The sequence below is a fragment of the Colletotrichum destructivum genome, chromosome 5 (assembly GCF_034447905.1).
Source record: "Colletotrichum destructivum chromosome 5, complete sequence".
NCBI classification, from domain to species: domain Eukaryota; kingdom Fungi; phylum Ascomycota; class Sordariomycetes; order Glomerellales; family Glomerellaceae; genus Colletotrichum; species Colletotrichum destructivum.
Window position 1 is genome coordinate 2390485 of NC_085900.1, and position 14436 is coordinate 2404920.

General features: G+C 56.1%; 4 protein-coding genes across 4 annotated transcripts; 2 read left to right on the forward strand and 2 right to left on the reverse strand.

The window, feature by feature from the left end:
* Nucleotides 1-271: 271 nt before the first annotated feature.
* Nucleotides 272-3243, reverse strand: CDEST_08286 (Putative phosphatidylinositol 3-/4-kinase, catalytic domain, FATC domain-containing protein). The gene is made up of 2 exons (XM_062924445.1): nucleotides 2738-3243; nucleotides 272-2688 (listed from the first exon to the last, which is right to left on the reverse strand). The coding sequence occupies exons 1-2, from the start codon at nucleotides 3193-3195 to the stop codon at nucleotides 459-461; spliced, it is 2688 nt and encodes an 895-aa protein (XP_062780496.1). The 5' UTR covers nucleotides 3196-3243; the 3' UTR covers nucleotides 272-458.
* Nucleotide 3244: 1 nt separating this feature from the next.
* CDEST_08287 (Putative UME domain-containing protein) lies at nucleotides 3245-8477 on the reverse strand. The gene is made up of 10 exons (XM_062924446.1): nucleotides 7809-8477; nucleotides 7107-7756; nucleotides 6783-7057; nucleotides 6328-6732; nucleotides 6113-6277; nucleotides 5966-6062; nucleotides 5439-5915; nucleotides 5137-5385; nucleotides 3839-5077; nucleotides 3245-3787 (listed from the first exon to the last, which is right to left on the reverse strand). The coding sequence occupies exons 1-10, from the start codon at nucleotides 8407-8409 to the stop codon at nucleotides 3263-3265; spliced, it is 4683 nt and encodes a 1560-aa protein (XP_062780497.1). The 5' UTR covers nucleotides 8410-8477; the 3' UTR covers nucleotides 3245-3262.
* Nucleotides 8478-8685: 208 nt separating this feature from the next.
* CDEST_08288 (Putative major facilitator superfamily, MFS transporter superfamily) lies at nucleotides 8686-11260 on the forward strand. The gene is made up of 4 exons (XM_062924447.1): nucleotides 8686-10183; nucleotides 10233-10291; nucleotides 10361-10608; nucleotides 10677-11260. Exons 1-4 carry the CDS (start codon nucleotides 9146-9148, stop codon nucleotides 10973-10975), a joined length of 1644 nt encoding a protein of 547 aa, XP_062780498.1. The 5' UTR covers nucleotides 8686-9145; the 3' UTR covers nucleotides 10976-11260.
* An 856-nt stretch (nucleotides 11261-12116) lies between these two features.
* CDEST_08289 (uncharacterized protein) lies at nucleotides 12117-12416 on the forward strand (the record flags this gene model as incomplete). The annotated part of the gene is made up of 1 exon (XM_062924448.1): nucleotides 12117-12416. One exon carries the CDS (start codon nucleotides 12117-12119, stop codon nucleotides 12414-12416), a length of 300 nt encoding a protein of 99 aa, XP_062780499.1.
* Nucleotides 12417-14436: the final 2020 nt, after the last annotated feature.

The following is a 14436-nucleotide window of genomic DNA, read 5'->3' on the forward strand; positions in this document are numbered from 1 at the left end:
CCCAGCTTCGAGTGCCCCAAGCTACCTGGAGCTCTTTAACTCCAGTGGCCTGGCCCCCCTTTTTTTTCTTGGACCCCTGCGCGGTAGCCTAGTCGTCACCAGGCACCAGTCGGGCACAGCACAGAGGGGAGTGAGCTTCCCCAACTGTAACGGCCGATAACAGGATGGAATGTCATCGTCTGTCCGCTTCACATCATCACATCAGACCGTTTCTGCCAGTTACCTGGGCGACGATATCTTTAAGATACGTTTCCTGAAGCAATACTTCCACAGTCCATGGATACAAAAAGGAGAGTGAGTGCACACTCAACATATCATACAGTAGAATACGCCAGCACTACGTCGTAAAGTCTTTACCCCCCCTTCATTGGTGGTCATCATCATCTCACGACGCCATTCCATGACAAAATACATTCATATTCCGTTCCAACCCACATCCACCAACCCAAGACACTCTCTTACAAGAACGGACACCAACCAATGTACATGGCCGCGAGGTTCCTTGGGTCCACGGCCTGCTTGATCAGCTCCTCCACCTGCCCCTCTACACCGAGCGGGATCGTGTCGTGCCCCATCAACCCCTTGACCTTGCGCTTGATGCTGTCCACCACGAGCTGCGGCTGCATCCGCGGCGCCCCGTCCTGCCGTCGGCTTGTCTTCTTCTCCTTTTGTAAGTCCAGCGTCGGGTCGTAAATGAAAGCCTCGAGGATCGTCATCAGCGTCTCCTCCTGCTGCCGGAGGATCCCCAGCGTCAGCTCGCTGCAGTGCCGGAACGGCCCTTCGTACCCGTAGATCCCCATCGCCGCCACCATATTGTGCGTCAGCCGGAACGGCACCTTCTCCGGCTGCGCAAACGTCAGGCCCTTGTCGAAGAGGCAGTTGAAGTCCACGTGGAAGATGCCACCGTTGTCGCGCTCTAGGAGCACGTTCTCCCCGTGCCGGTCGCCCAGTCCCAGGATCGTGCCCACCATCGACATGACCGCGCAGGACCGTGTGTACTTGAGCCGGGCCGAGAACCACGTCGAAGGGTGCGGGAAACGCTGCACGAACCAGTGTTGTAGCACTGGCGGGAACGTCCCCAGCACCCCCTCGGTGAACATCTTGATGTTGTTCGGCCCCGTCACAGCCTCCGTCATCATCCGCTTGATCTGGTTGTAATCCGGGTGCACCGAGCGCGTCTTATACTGGTCCAGAAGGATCTCGCGCAGCGTCTTGAGTCCGTCCACCCACTCGATGATGCCGCACTCTTCGTTCAGCGGCACCACCGCGTACGTCCTGATGTACAGCTGACGCCTGCTGGCCTCGGGGTCCCGCTTCAACGACCTGTTGATCATGCTGTTAAACTCCATCAGCCGCTGGTCGGTGCGCAGATCGTCCTTCGGCTTGATCATGAGCATGTAGTTCTTGCCGTCTGTTCCGCGCGCCGTCAATCGTCGCGGCTTGGCCAGCGACCCGAGCACCAGCACTTCGTCCAGGAACGAGTCGATCGTGATGACGTCGCGTGCGAATGCCTTGTGCTTCTTGACATTGTCCGTCAACGTCGGCAACGCGGCCGTCAGGCACGACTCGATCGGCACCACCAGCGGGCATGGCGTGCATTTGTGGTTGAAGTTCAGGTCCCGCGTGATGCTCGCCACCGTCGTCCTGTTGCTCTGGAAATCCCCGTTATTGCACGCCAGCAACAACTGCTCAGCAAGCTTCTCGCCCATCCTCAGGAGCGTTCTGAGATCGAAACTGCCCCCATCTACCTTCCGGGTCGCTCCCCTGAGCGTCTGCAGGATCTGCTGGCCTCGTGCCTTGCGCTCTGACGCTTGCCTCGTTGTCATGATGCCAAACAGACTCCAGAGAGCCTGCCGGGGGTGGGACTCCACAACCTTGACGACTATGTGCACCAGCCTCTCGTACACGCCGGCGTTGTGGTGCGCTATTCTCGCCACGATCTGCGGGAGCGCCGTGTAAAAGATGTACGCCGGCAGCCGGATGATGTACTTGTCAAGGAACTGGTGAAGGAGGTTCAGCTGCTCCGTTCGCCTCCTATGGAGTTCGCGGGACAGCGAAATCTTGCCTTCGGGGGCCTTGTCGACCTGGGCTCCGAACTCGAGCCACAGCGTGAGGATTCTCGGCAACGTCTGGTAGAGGTATTTGGTGCCGTAGTTCAGCGATCGGAGGTAGTTTTCGATGATGAGCCTGGTGTATTCGCCCTGGATGCAGGGATCGCTTTGCTCGTCCGGCTTCAGCGTCTTTTCCGACTCCAGCACCTTTTTGTAGTACCGCCCCAGATAGTAGTGTCCCTTTTCCCAGCTCGCCGCCGTCTTCGGCGGTTGCTGGTACTTTTCACGCAGAGTGGCGTGGTTCGTCTGTCCGGCGGCATCAAGCCACTTGGCCAGCATCAACTGCGCCCTGGCCGTCAGCTGTCTCTGCTGGGCATCCATGCCGCGGATGGAGGAGGAACTGTTGGTTTGCGTCATGAAGTTGTTGGACTCGATAGCACCCTGCAGAACCTGGATGGCCTTGCGGGTATGGCCGTCTTTCCACAGCAGCCGGGCATTCTCGATAACTGCGGCACCATCGCCCAGTTGAGAGGCATGGAGCACGGCATTGAATGACTGGTGGGTGGAATTGGCCTTCCTGGCCAGGCGAGCGCTCGAAAGCCATAGGGACGAGATATCCAGGTCAGAGAACTTGGGACTATGATTCATTAGCTCGATATCTGCCCGGTGGCGGGGACAGGACATACCGTGAAAGCTCCATGGCTGCTCTGCGAATGCCCAGCAAATATTGCTTGTCGCTGACATACGCACCGAGGACCTCGAGGCGGCGATTCAGCATTGTCAGCACTTCTTGGTGGGCTTCCCCTTCCGAGGGTGGAGCTCCGGCAATGATTTCCAGGTCGGTGAGCACATGGCATCTGAGTCTCAAGTCATGGCAGGCCTGTAGTGACGAGGTCGCTGAGTGAGTCATGGCGGAGGCAATCTTCGCTCTCATGCTTTGCAGCAATTGGGGAAACGTATCGCTGGAGGCGCCCCTTTGCTGCAGCGTGTTGAACAGCTTCGCGACGCTGACGTTGAAGTCTTCCAGAGGGCTGCCGTGGAACCGACTGGTGTACTTGGACAACGAGTCCCATCTCCGCGTGGCCCAAGCTGCCTCGACGGCGTAGGGAACAATCTTGTTCTCTGTCGAAGGATCCGTCTGCATACCTTCGACGTAGTTGAGCAGCACGTCTAAACTCGTCAGCTTCCTTTCCTTCTTCTTCTTATTCTTCTTATTCTTTTTCTCCTCCTCCCTCCCCCAAACCGCCTCCGCATGGCAACTCACCGTGTTGACCAGACTGTTTTAAGCAGTTGAGCAGGTCCACTTGCACATCAATGTTGTCGGGCTCTTCTGCCAGCTTGATTTCGTACCACGTCTGGGCGGCGGTGTACCTGCCCGCTTTCTTGTGGCTGAGGATTTGCTGGTTGATGTCCAGGACGTGGAGGTGAGCCGAGATGCCTTCCAACCCGTCGGGTTCGTCAATCTGCGTGTAAATGTCCTGCAGTTGCTCGAGAAGAAAGGTCTTCTGCCTCGGGTCGCTCTTCTCAACCTCCAGCTGCTGGGCATGCTGTTCAAGGTGAAAGAGCGCGCGGGGGTATTCTTTGCAGTCCATCGCACGTTGAGATATGAGCACTGGCGGGATCGTGCTTAGCAGATCCTCGACACGCGCAATGGCCGGCGCGTCATTGTCGTTCTTGCGTTTGGCAATCTTTTCTTGGAGCCACCTGCTGGCATAGTCGAGAACTCGGAAGACAGCCTGGTCTGATTAGCCCCATCAATTGCCACCAGAGGAAGAACCGCGGCTTACTTCGCAATACAGCTTCATGTCCTCTCGTTCGCTATACGGCGCATCTTCTGCGGGTTGGTGCTGGAGAATCCCAACCAGCTCACCTATAACATTGTCACGCTCCTTGCGAGAGCTCCGGTGGCCTATGATGACGTGCAGAACGAGGTACGGCATCAGGAATTCCGCCACTGCGAGATCCTTGACTCGGATGGTGCGGCACAGCGGCTCGAAGATGAGGTCCGCATACGCGTTCTGTCCCTTGCGCAGGAGATCCATGTTGAAGGAGCGCATCCAGTTGCCATAGGGCTTGCCGGGCCGGAAGATCGGATACTCTATTGTCGCCATGGTCATGGTCATCAAGATGTACTTGGAAGTGAGAAACGGCGTTAAGATCATGCGGACGCTCTCCGGCAACGCCAACCACTTTCTGTAGATGCTGCCGCCGTCCCTCTGGCCCGTGTTCTTCATTGCGCAAGCCGCTTTGATATCCACTCTGCTAAGCAGTTCTTGCATGGCGAACGCGAGGAAACCCTGGAGCTTGGTGTCTGTCGTGGACAGAAACGCCTTGACCAGGATATTTTCCAGCGTGAATAGCACGAAGTCGGTCGTTTCTTCCGAGTTTTCAAAGTTGCTCAGAATCACCATCGACTTTTGCTCCCGTGGCGCTTCAACCCTGTTAGAGTCCAGGCAGCCCACCAGGCCGATGCATTGCGTGCAGAGACTGGCGATTTCAAGCTGCGAGGAACTATATTTCGAAGCGCAATCGAGCAAAGCCCGAAGCACGGTAGAGACAACTGGATCTGGTTGCTGGCTGATTGTCGAAGTCTGGAGGAAGCCTCCGCTTTGCTTGAGGTAGGTCTCTAGTTCGGCCAGAGCCTGCAAAACAACACCAGAGTTCTCGTGGGATATGCGCTCCGCGAAGAGGGCAAACGCTCTGCTGCTGTCGAGCGGAGGACGAATTGCGCTAAGCTGCGCTTCGATATCCGCCAGCTCCGGCACATGAGCCAAGGAAGGTAGTTTGCTGATGTTTTCATGGAGAACCGTATCGAAGTCCGTCATCAGTGTCGTGATCAGGTTTTTGGCCATGCGTCGAGAGTTACCATTGAACAATGGCCAGTAGTGGCCGATGACAAAAAAAGTCGTTTCGAGCAGCACCTCGACGTCTTCTGAATCGAGATATGTGAGCAGAGCCGCCCAGCAAGAGAACGCAACTTCTCTCAGATCGTCTTGGTCCAAGGCTGACAGTAAGCACGCAGATATCTATACAAGTCAGCTTTCAAAAATAGGCTCGGGCACTCCTCGTGTTTCTCGTCTCTCACCTGAGGTCGCGCAATGCGCACGTAGGTTTTGCAAAGCCTGATCATCTCCTCCATGGCTCGCACGCATCGCCTCTGTTCCTCGACCGGGGGCGATACAAGGGGCATATCGTTGATGACATCCGCAAGTCGGGCCATGAGACCCAGAATGTAAGACTCAAGAAACCTTCCGATAGTGTTTCCTTTCTTCGGCCTCGACTCCTTGTTTGCAACCATCATCATGGAGCAAAAAGAAGTAAGTGCCTCGATAACCTATAATAGAGCAAATTAGCAGCTAATTCCTTTTAGCAACTTAACGAACTCACCCGGGGTTTGCGGGTTTCGTCCGCCTCGCCCACTGCCTTCAACAGCTCGAGGACGATAGTGACAACCTCTGCTTGCATCAGCTCAACCAAGCTGAAGGACTCTAGATGAGAAGCCACTTCGATGAGTCTCGACATGACAAATTGCTCAATATTTTGCACATCTTGCACGAGCAGCAGCGCGAGAATGGGGCCAGCATTGACAGTGTCCAGAATAGGGACCCAGACGTCCTTTTCGCCCCTTGCTTCGGCAATCTTCTGGATAACATCTTTCTTCTTCATCAAGACCAGCCACGGCATCGCATGGGTCTGAATGAGCAGAAGGAAGTCTGTAACAGAAATCTGTAGCAGATCGGCGATAGCACGGGTCATCTGCGGCCGAGATACCATGTCCTTGACAGCAAAGTACGCCAGGTTTCTCCAAAAGGGCTCGAACAAGCGACGGGGTGTTGTCTTCAATGCAGTAGCTAGGCCGAGAATCTGGAGTCATGTCAGCTCGTTCGAGGTCTGGAAACAAAGAGTTGTCATACCTCATTGAAAGCACACGCAGCGATCAGACTGTTGTTGCTGCCCAGATACTCAAGCAACTTGTGAAGCACGAGATTGAGCTCGTCTCCGGTCACAACACTACATGGTCAGCTTGTTTATGTACAGATCTCATGAATGGTCTTGCGTACCGTCCAAGTTGGCTCCAGGCAAGAATCCCGCTTTCATGGAATATGACCGCGTCTTTCTCCGAGGCGGCTTTAAGCAGGCTGAGCGCGTTCTTTCGGTTGCGCTCAACCACAGCGGGGTCGAGCGTATCTGAACTCGCGTCCGCCAGGAAAAGGGGAAGAGCGCGTCTACGAGAGCTGGTCAGCGTGGGTAAACTTGAAGGCTCCTAACGACCTACCCTGAGGCGATCCGAAGCTCTCTGACGGAGCTGTGTAGGCTCTGCAGACACCACTGTCCTAGGGCAGAAGTCTCGAGATCGATCAGCTGGGTGACATCGGCGTGGTTGATTATCCGTCTCAATGCGATCATTGCAACAACTCTTGGTCGCCTCGACTCTTTGAACGAGTCGAGGTGGATGAGCTTCGTGAAAACCGACTGCGCATCGCTTTTCGCTTGAGCCGTGACCACCGTCCGTCTCTTGTTGCCCCTGGGCCTCCGGTCACAAATGACGCATCGGGGCATTTTGTTCTTCTTTGAGTTCAACCTCTTTTTCGTTGCCGCCATATCTACAGCGCACGATGTGCGAGCAACAAGGTCGATGGCTAAACATTGGTCATCTTCGCTAAGTCCTGGATAGTGATTTCTACCAAACATCAGCTCACAAGCCACTTCTCCCAAGACAGATCAGCTTACAGGAAAGCATGCTCTAGAGTCCCATTCTCAGGAGTTGGGTCCGACTGGAGAATTTCGTAAAGCTGTGCGGTCAGCTCGCCAACCTCGCCAGCATCCAGAAAGACTTTCCTGCGTTTGGATGCAGGCTCCCCTTCCTCGGCTGTGCGGTTTGCGATACCAAGATTCTCAACAGCCTGGCGGAGCTCGGCATCGGCGAAGCATGCCGGCTGTGTTTCAGGGTCAAGCGAGTCTGGCGCGACAGGTCCGGAAGCTTGCTTTAGGACTCGAATGGAACGCTGACAAGGTTAGCTAAAGCAAACATGACAAGTACGGTTGTCGACATACTGAGAAATCATGGGCTTTACCCAACGAGGGAACGTCGGCGCACGCTAACTCGAGCGGAAAGACAATTTTCGGTGCCGCTATTCTGCCAATCTCCCGATCTACAAGCGACGCATGGGCCAGACGTATGAGACTCAGGGACAACGTCTTCCTGGCGGCCAGGCTCTGTTCATCAATACCTAGGATCTCATCGGGATGCGCGGAAAACTCGGCGCAAAGCAGCGCCAGCAACGCGTACGCCTTCTGCGAGACTAATGATTTCCGTGCGAGAGAAGGCTTTTTTGGAAGCAGGTTTATAGCAACATTCAGCAAGTCGGCTCTAGGAGCAGGCGCAACGGTTTGCCAGGTATTCTGAATGGCACGGATAGAAAGCAATGAATCGAGCAGCCAAGGCGTCAGATTTGATATTGACGGCTGCGAGATGGGACTCGATGATTTAGAGATTGAGGGGTGTGCCATGGCCGATATCAACGCTGTTGCTTGGCGCAGGCCCTGCGAGACATGCTGGATGGTGTATGTGGTCTGCTGGACAAGGAGAGAGCCAGGTTTCCCGAGCAAGAGCTCCAATGTAGCGGCTGAAGGCAACGTGATGTCTATTGAAACGTCTCTTCCAGTCGCACTCGGCGCCGTGTCTTGCAGCCGGCTAAGAAGGACTACATCGGTCAGCGACAGCGTCACCATATATAGCCAGGTCCCAACACTTACCACTGCTCGTCTCGCGCAGGTATAAGATTACGGAGGAGAGCAACTTCCACATGGAGCCCGTGCGGATTACCGCGAGAATCACGAACTGGAAGAACCCCTCGATGGGCTCAGCCAAATCAAGGCAGCGAGAGTGGCCCAGCAGCCTCAGGATCTTGGGGAAGACCCAGATCCAAAGAGGCTCCTCGCCGCGGAACACAAACTGCCTCCCATCTGTGGTATGACTCAAGACATTCGGCGTCTCCTCGATCGTGACTTTCAGGAAGTTGATGGCCTTGAGCGCCTCGTTCCGCAGGTGGTTCCGGTCGGCAAAGGGGTCGTCGAGCTTGATGCCTTCGAGGACGACGCGGGCGTAGACGTAGATGAGCATGTGGTTGTGCTCGGTGCGTTGCTCGGCGTCCTTCAGCAGGTCTGGCTTGTTTTTGACCTTCTCTATGACGGCAAACAGCCTCTTCAGCTCGGCGTTCTCTTCGGATCGCGTCGACTTTGCCGACGCCGAGATGTTCTCGACCAGTTGCGCAGCTAGCGTGGAGGGGGGCGGCGCGTTTCCAGCGGCAATGGCAGCGGCAGCGGCAACAGGCCTGCCATGGTGTTCTGCGGCCATGGTGCCGTCGTCATTGTATGGCCAGGCAGAGATCGGATCGAAGGGGCCAAGGGGCGGGCGTTTGTTTGATGATTGGAGGCTCGACTAGGTACTCTGGAGCCAAAGACTAACGCGCCGGCGGGGTGGCCGCTGCAGCGCGGGTGCTGCACGCGAGGTCACATGTTCAATTAATGACATGATTATGTAACGTACTTGGTCTGTGCTCAATGACACGCCCTATCACTCTTGGACAATCTCCAACTTAACTTCTGCTGTTATTCGGACCTCAGGTTGACCGTCCATTCTCATCTCCCAACTAACTGATTGATGACAGCCTGAGATTACTCGCCCGAGAGGCTCATTGCCCACATACACCGCCGTGGTGTGATGATTAATCACCCAAGTGATCCCTTGCAAAGCTGCAAGTTTCTCTCGCGTTCTAGGTCTGCCTAAACTCCCATCTCATGCTCTATACACACCTATGTATCACTATGCCTCCTAAAAGCAGGGGTGTGATGTTGCAGCTTACGCCCTTCGCATTGCAGACCCACCAAGCATACAAGCGTCGTTGTGAAGATGAGGGATCGTTGCGGCCGATGCGGATGTGCTTTATAAACACGTTCCGATCCCATGTCTGACCGCGACATTGATTCTCTTGTTAATCCAGGTCTGGAGAATCACCTTGGAACACGCTCCTCCAGGTTTTGAATCATTACCATCGCCTTGATCCTCTCGTCCCGTCCCATACCGCTGAATCATGAACATCGCCCTCAAAGAAGCAATGCCGGAGGCCTTGATGGTCCGGAGCGCCCCCTCCCATCCAGCCTCCGGAATCGAGATGCTCCCTCTTGACCCATCAGCGAGCGCCCCGAAACATACCCCTCTCAAGCAGCATGCGGCCCTCGCGCCAACATGGGAAGCGGCCCCTCCGCAAGGCTCACCCGCCCGCAACGTCTCCGTGGCCAAGAGCGTCACCGTCATCGTCACCCTCGCGGGCATCAACTTCCTCAACACCATGGGCTCGGGGATCCTCATCGCCGCCCTCCCGCGCATCGCCGAGGACGTCGGCCTCGACGAGAGCCTGGTCCTCTGGCCCGCTGCCGTCTACAGCCTCGCCGCTGGCTGCCTGCTCCTCATCTTCGGCGCCGTCGCCGACGTCGTCGGTGCCAAGCTCATGTGGCTGACGGGCAGCTACCTCTGCGTCGTCTTCACCGTCGCCGTCGGCCTTTCGCAAACGGGTATCCAGATCATCTTATTCCGCACCTGCGCCGGCATCGCCATCTCCGCCTGCTTGCCAACCGCCATGGCCTTCATTACCAAGACGTTCCCCAAGGGCGGTTGGCGCAACGTTGCGTTCTCGATGAACGGCATCGGGTACCCGCTGGGCTACGCGCTCGGCCTGGTCCTGGGTGGCATCTTCACCGACACCATCGGGTGGCGGTGGGCGTACTACATGATGGCCATCCTCAACTTCTGCCTGTCGACGGCGGCGATCTGGTCTCTGCCATCGGTGTACCAGCCATCAGAAAAGAAGTGGACGCGCCGGTTGGCGGAAGACATCGACTGGGCCGGTGCCGTGATCATGAGCGTCGCGCTGGGTCTCTTGCTGTACGTGCTGGCAATGACGACGTCTTCTTACACCAAGATTGGAGACCCGGCGAACATTGCTCTCCTCGCTGTAGCGGTCGCTCTGCTGGTTGCGTTCCCCTTCTGGATGAACCTGCAGACCACAAAGGGTCGCCCGGCTCTCATCCCTAATCGCTTATGGCGTAACGCCTCCTTTGCGTCCATCTGTGTAGGTCTGACTTGGGTAGCACGATCTACAGAGCCTAACACGACAACAGGTGTCCATTTTCTTGTGCTGGGCCTCGCTCAACGCCATGCAATACTTCATCATGCTCTAGTCAGTGCCCGCCCGCCCGTCTCAGTGATTAGGTGTGAACAGGAATGCTGACGCCACCACTAACAACAGCTTCCAAAAAGTCCAAGGCATGTCTGCACTGCAAAGCTCCTTGAGGTTCCTCCCCCACGTCATCATGGGCACCGCCGTCAACGTGGCGGCGGCATGGCTCGTCTCCAGAGTCAAGGTCCAGACTCTCGGCGCTGCATCGGCCGTCATCTCGGCCGTTGCCCCGATCCTCATGGCCACGGTCGACCTCGACGGCAACTACTGGTTCGCGCCCTTCTGGGCCATGCTTCTCTCGCCCGTCAACGCCGACGGTTCGTAATTCCTCCCCGCCACCCAGTGACCTGCACGAATACGAAAAGACTGACATTGCACAACCCAGCACTCTTCACCGTCTCCAACCTCATCATCTCGGACGCCTTCCCGGCGGACTTGCAGTCCCTCGCTGGCGGCGTCTTCAGCGAGATCGGGCAGATCGGCAACGCCGTGGGCCTCGCCATGACGGCAGCTATTGCGGCGTCCGTGACGGAGCACTCGGGCATCGTCGACGATACCGGAGCGGCGCGCATGGCGGGCTACCGCGCCGCTTTCTGGACCGTCTTCGCGGCCACGGTGGCCGTGGTCGTCGTCGTGCTATGGGGGCTCAGGAAGAGCGGCACGGTCGGGAAGAAGGACGACTAGGGAAACGTCATGCTGGGCTAGCGCGAGGCCTTGATGGAATAGGCCTTTAAAACATGGGACCGCCGCTGCCGCCGTCTAGCTTTCTGGACGCACGTCTCGGCATGAGTCTCAGTCCGCCAGGCATGGCATTGCATGGTACTCTTGAAATGGGATAGCCGAGCCAGAAAGGAGGGAGGAGGCAGTTACCATGCTGATGTCTGGATGTATCAATTTTGCAACGACTTACACCACTTGATCTGCGAAAGCCAAGATTTAGTCTACCGTTCTACCATTCAAACAGAACTTGAGCTCTTGATTGCGGCAAACATAGCATCGCTCGTGCTGTGTGATGAAACTGCCTGTTTCCATTGTGGCGGTCAGAACGAGCCCTCCCGGCCAGTCTGATGTCGACCCGGCAGCAGGGTTTGAGTTTCAAAGCACATGGGACGACACTGAACTCATCTGGTGTCTCGCGCACGCCCCAGGGAGGAGCATGGTGGGTGGCTCGATGATGAGTTGTCTCGATAAGCCAAGATTGACGGTGCGTGGCTCCAAGACTTGGCCCGATGCTCATTCAACTTCAGCCACCTCGCGCAGCGACGATGTCATTCTTCATCGGCAGAGGTCAAAGCAAAAACTCGGGCAGACCTTGGAAAGCCTCAGCATTGACGGCCCGCCCCGTTTTGATACGGGAACCTGACGGGTCTCGGAGCCGATCCATCATCCCGTGCTGGGTTCCTCATCTCCAATAAACACTGGTGGGGGGGTTGACGACATGATCACCGTAACAAAGTCGGGTGTGGGACATTTTGCCAACTGTTTTTGTGGGAATGTGTGCATTTTGAAAGAACGGCACTAAACGGGTGTTCTTCGCCGATCCTCGCATTCGTCCGTCGTCTCCCGCTCTGGAAGCCTTGCTTGAAGGATTACGAGTGCCCACTGATGGAAAGAAGCCGAAAAGGAATGGTAAGGACTCGCTTCAAAACTATTCCTAGGGATCGATCGCCCCGAGGTCCATGTAGTTCCTTGGCAGCTTGCGTAGCCGCAGTGTCGATCCGGCCCTTTTCGTTACCTTTCGGGTCCTTTTTTCAAATGTTGCTGCCCGCCATGGCCTCATATTTCTAGAAGAGGCGATGATCATTTGGAGAAAACCCCCGCGCGCATGAAGCGCTGCCGGTTGTTCGAGACCCCCGTATGTCGTCGTGTGAGGGTGTCTCGCGTGTTTTGCGTGTGTCGTGTGTCGTGTGCTCATGTGCCACATCAGGCCAGGTGCCCCAAGCCACTATATCCTAGAAAGCTGGATTTGTGTTGCAATTCTCGATGCACACCTGGTCAAAGAGCTCAGGTGTGGCTGCGGCATAGGAATCGCGTCTTGGCTTCCATTCACCAGCCGGGCTGTACCCTCGTTGCACGACTTCACATGCCTGGGCCTGAGGCCTGGCAAACGAGCGCCAGTGACTAGAGGCTTCTCGTCTCTAGAGCGGTCGTTCTAGGTAGCAATACTCCTCCAGAAACCCACCTGGCCCTGCACGACAGCATCATTCAGTCCCACCGTCGGGACTTAATCCGAAGCAGCGGCGGTGGCGGATGCGGTACGGGACGAGACGGCAATGTTGACGGGATGGAAAACCGAGGAAAGCGGCCATTGAGCAAGCAGGTTCTGTTGCCAGCGATAGGGCTGCCCAGGGGAAGGCTCGGTCGTCAGAGTGGGTTTGACGGGCTACACGTAGCTCCATTTAGCAGCATGTTGGGATACACTAGGCACAGTGTGCGAGGCGTTTTCTTGCAACCTCCCACATCATCGACGTGCGGTTCAGTCGTGCGTGTTGTCTGGGCCGTTGACACCGGTCGACAACGACGTTCGCGGTCTCATGATCCAAGACAGAGCGGCTCTTGTTGGAGACCGGGGGCTCCTGTAGGCTGTCCGTCGACCAGATGTCGGAGGGGGATGTGTATATGGCTCTTCCACCCTTGGAGCCTAGAGAGCGGGGGGTTTTGGCTCGAGTTGGTGCCATTGTGGGGTGCCGGCGGGGGATCCGTATCGTCCCGGAGGCTGGGCGGACGGACACAGCACCTCCACTCTCGCATGCTGTCGGCGTGGGATCGTGCTGTCCGCGGCTTCCGCGTCGTCGACCGTGTCAGAACGCCAGTGTTACTCAAACTCGGGCAAGCATGTTTGTTTTTCTAGTGAGTGCTGTTTGCCCGATGGCTAGATTTGTTTCTAGATGATCGCTGTTGTGGTTTGTGAAAAAAGAAGGAAAAAAAGGCAAAGAAGGATGTAAGATACCTAATCTATCTGTGCCCATCTGCCTGTAGGGGGAGTACGTATCGAATACTCTGGAATACATAGTACTGTACATCTGTCCATAGTCTCCATATTAATAACTGGATCTCATCAATACAAAGGACAGACAACTAGGACGATTCCTCTGCCAAGACTTTGCAGCGATCCATCAAATGGTTCAGAGGAGACGAAACGCGAAGGAGACAAGCCATCCATGGCGGCGAAGCATCTCATTGACGCTGCGTTTGCACGTCTGATGTGCATGTCATTCTCTGATGATTCTAGGCTACCATCGTCTTGTTTCCCACCTGCGACGGTAGTCATCCGTGCAGCCGTGCGCCGAGCTCAAGTCGGCGGTCTCGGGGAGGGGGGCGTCGGCAAGGACGGTAAGCAGCACTTGGCCGCGGGCTTTTGGGGGTTTGGAAAGCGACGGTGTTGGGCTGGACCTAGACCTAGACCTAGACCTGGACCGAACCGAACTGGACAGGACTGTGCTTGCTGTGCTGTGCCATGTTGTGCTATGCTTATACTGGTCTTGGTGCTGGTGCTGTTTGCCAATAAAGTCTCACGGTGCTATGTCATTCACAGTCTGACCCAACAGCGGCCTAACAGCGACTAGATAGCAACCAGACGAACATGAGGATGGAACTTGGAAGGTCCAAAGTGGAGTTGGCTCTCTGCCAGCTGCCAGTTGACCCCGCGCTTACAGAGGTACTGACGCCTTCTCGGTTTTCAGATCCTCTATGTCCCCTCTCTTCCCTGCTCTCGGTCTCAAATCAAATCATTTTCAACGAGACCGGCTCGGAGCCCTCCTGATCTACAATGTACAGACACCTCTGTGCTGCGTTTGCTCTCCCTGGGCCTCGAAACAATTCCCTCTCTCTGGAAATACTCCATCTCGCAAGTCTCCTCTAGGCTCTCTCCTCCTCAAGCGAGAATCCATCTCGAGGATCCAACTCCACCGCAACATCGGGATTTTTTATCCAGTCCATCTTCCAATTATACATACCTTCCCCCCCCCCCCTGACACTCTCCCATCACAAACTTTCGGTCCATTCCCAGCTTATGCATTGTACCTGTCGTTCACTCCCACTTTGGCCCAGCCTGAACCACACACTCGTCGGAATCCAGAAATACAAACCCCATTCGTCCCTCCCGCTCCATCCACGCCCCCATAATCCCGAATGGAGCGTCTTCC

Bases quoted from the DNA above. Each gene is read 5' to 3' on its own strand.
- CDEST_08286 (XM_062924445.1), bottom strand. From the start codon at position 3,195: ATGCAGACGGATCCTTCGACAGAGAACAAGATTGTTCCCTACGCCGTC. The intron at 2,689-2,737 runs GTATGTCCTGTC...AATGAATCATAG, and splicing joins GCAGCCATGGAGCTTTCACG to TCCCAAGTTCTCTGACCTGG.
- CDEST_08287 (XM_062924446.1), bottom strand. From the start codon at position 8,409: ATGGCCGCAGAACACCATGGCAGGCCTGTTGCCGCTGCCGCTGCCATT. The intron at 7,058-7,106 runs GTATGTCGACAA...TAACCTTGTCAG, and splicing joins GTAAAGCCCATGATTTCTCA to CGTTCCATTCGAGTCCTAAA. The intron at 6,063-6,112 runs GTACGCAAGACC...CTGACCATGTAG, and splicing joins GCCTGGAGCCAACTTGGACG to TGTTGTGACCGGAGACGAGC.
- CDEST_08288 (XM_062924447.1), top strand. From the start codon at position 9,146: ATGAACATCGCCCTCAAAGAAGCAATGCCGGAGGCCTTGATGGTCCGG. The intron at 10,184-10,232 runs GTAGGTCTGACT...ACACGACAACAG, and splicing joins CCTCCTTTGCGTCCATCTGT to GTGTCCATTTTCTTGTGCTG. The intron at 10,292-10,360 runs GTCAGTGCCCGC...CACTAACAACAG, and splicing joins CAATACTTCATCATGCTCTA to CTTCCAAAAAGTCCAAGGCA.